The sequence below is a fragment of the Aplysia californica genome, unplaced genomic scaffold, assembly GCF_000002075.1.
Source record: "Aplysia californica isolate F4 #8 unplaced genomic scaffold, AplCal3.0 scaffold00425, whole genome shotgun sequence".
In the NCBI taxonomy this organism is placed as follows: domain Eukaryota; kingdom Metazoa; phylum Mollusca; class Gastropoda; order Aplysiida; family Aplysiidae; genus Aplysia; species Aplysia californica.
This window is the reverse complement of record NW_004797695.1, coordinates 51,852-52,589: the sequence shown is the minus strand read 5'-3', so window position 1 is coordinate 52,589 and position 738 is coordinate 51,852. Positions and strand designations below refer to the sequence as shown.

The following is a 738-nucleotide window of genomic DNA, read 5'->3' as shown; positions in this document are numbered from 1 at the left end:
TCTATCTAAATTATATATTCATGTAAATGTATTATATTATTATTTATACACGTATACTCATAGAAAAGTGAATAAGTGCAAACTTTAAATAGCCACAGGTTAATTAATTGAAGATCAACAGTCTCTAAATTGAACACGGAAGCTGGCGTTAGTTATTTTGGTAAGTTCACGGAGTTTGAGCTAAACATTATTGTTTATCAAGGGTGATGACTCTCTTGTCTTAAATGCATTCCCCAGTCTTATAATGCGACTATTTGTACACTTGTTTAGAATTTGATTCTAAGACTCACTTTCTTTACGTCTGTTTATGTTGAAAAACATAAAAAACAACAATATTTCTGCTTTTAAAACTTGCTACATCTGTTGAAAAATGACAAAGCGAGCGTCAGGAATGCCCCAGACTAGACATTCAAATTATTTTTAATAAACCCATTACGTTTCACAGTAGAAATGGACTCTTAGGTGGACCGAGTTCCTTCGCAGAATTTTCACCAGAGGAAACCACTGAACATGCCAATGACCATTCTTTCTATGTCCAGTTGATCAATGATGCTGTCTTTGTCTGTCAACAGGAGGCTGTGGGTTTCTGTGGGTAGTGTTCTGGGGTCTTCTCGTCTACGACTCCCCTGACGTACACCCACGTATTTCGTCAGCAGAGCGACTCTACATTACTCACAGTATTGGAAAAAACGTTACTTCAGATTTGCTGGTGAATGCATTTGAATGTGCTTTTGTGTG

The 738-nt window shown here is 36.7% G+C and overlaps 1 protein-coding gene across 1 annotated transcript in view; it reads left to right on the top strand.

The window, feature by feature from the left end:
• Positions 1–709, top strand: part of LOC101853955 (vesicular glutamate transporter 1) — a gene marked incomplete at its 3' end in the record, with an annotated part of 20,772 nt that extends 20,063 nt beyond the window's left edge. Inside the window, 1 exon segment of the mRNA XM_013086002.1 lies at positions 573–709. Coding sequence (XP_012941456.1) covers positions 573–709 — 137 coding nt within the window.
• Positions 710–738: the final 29 nt, after the last annotated feature.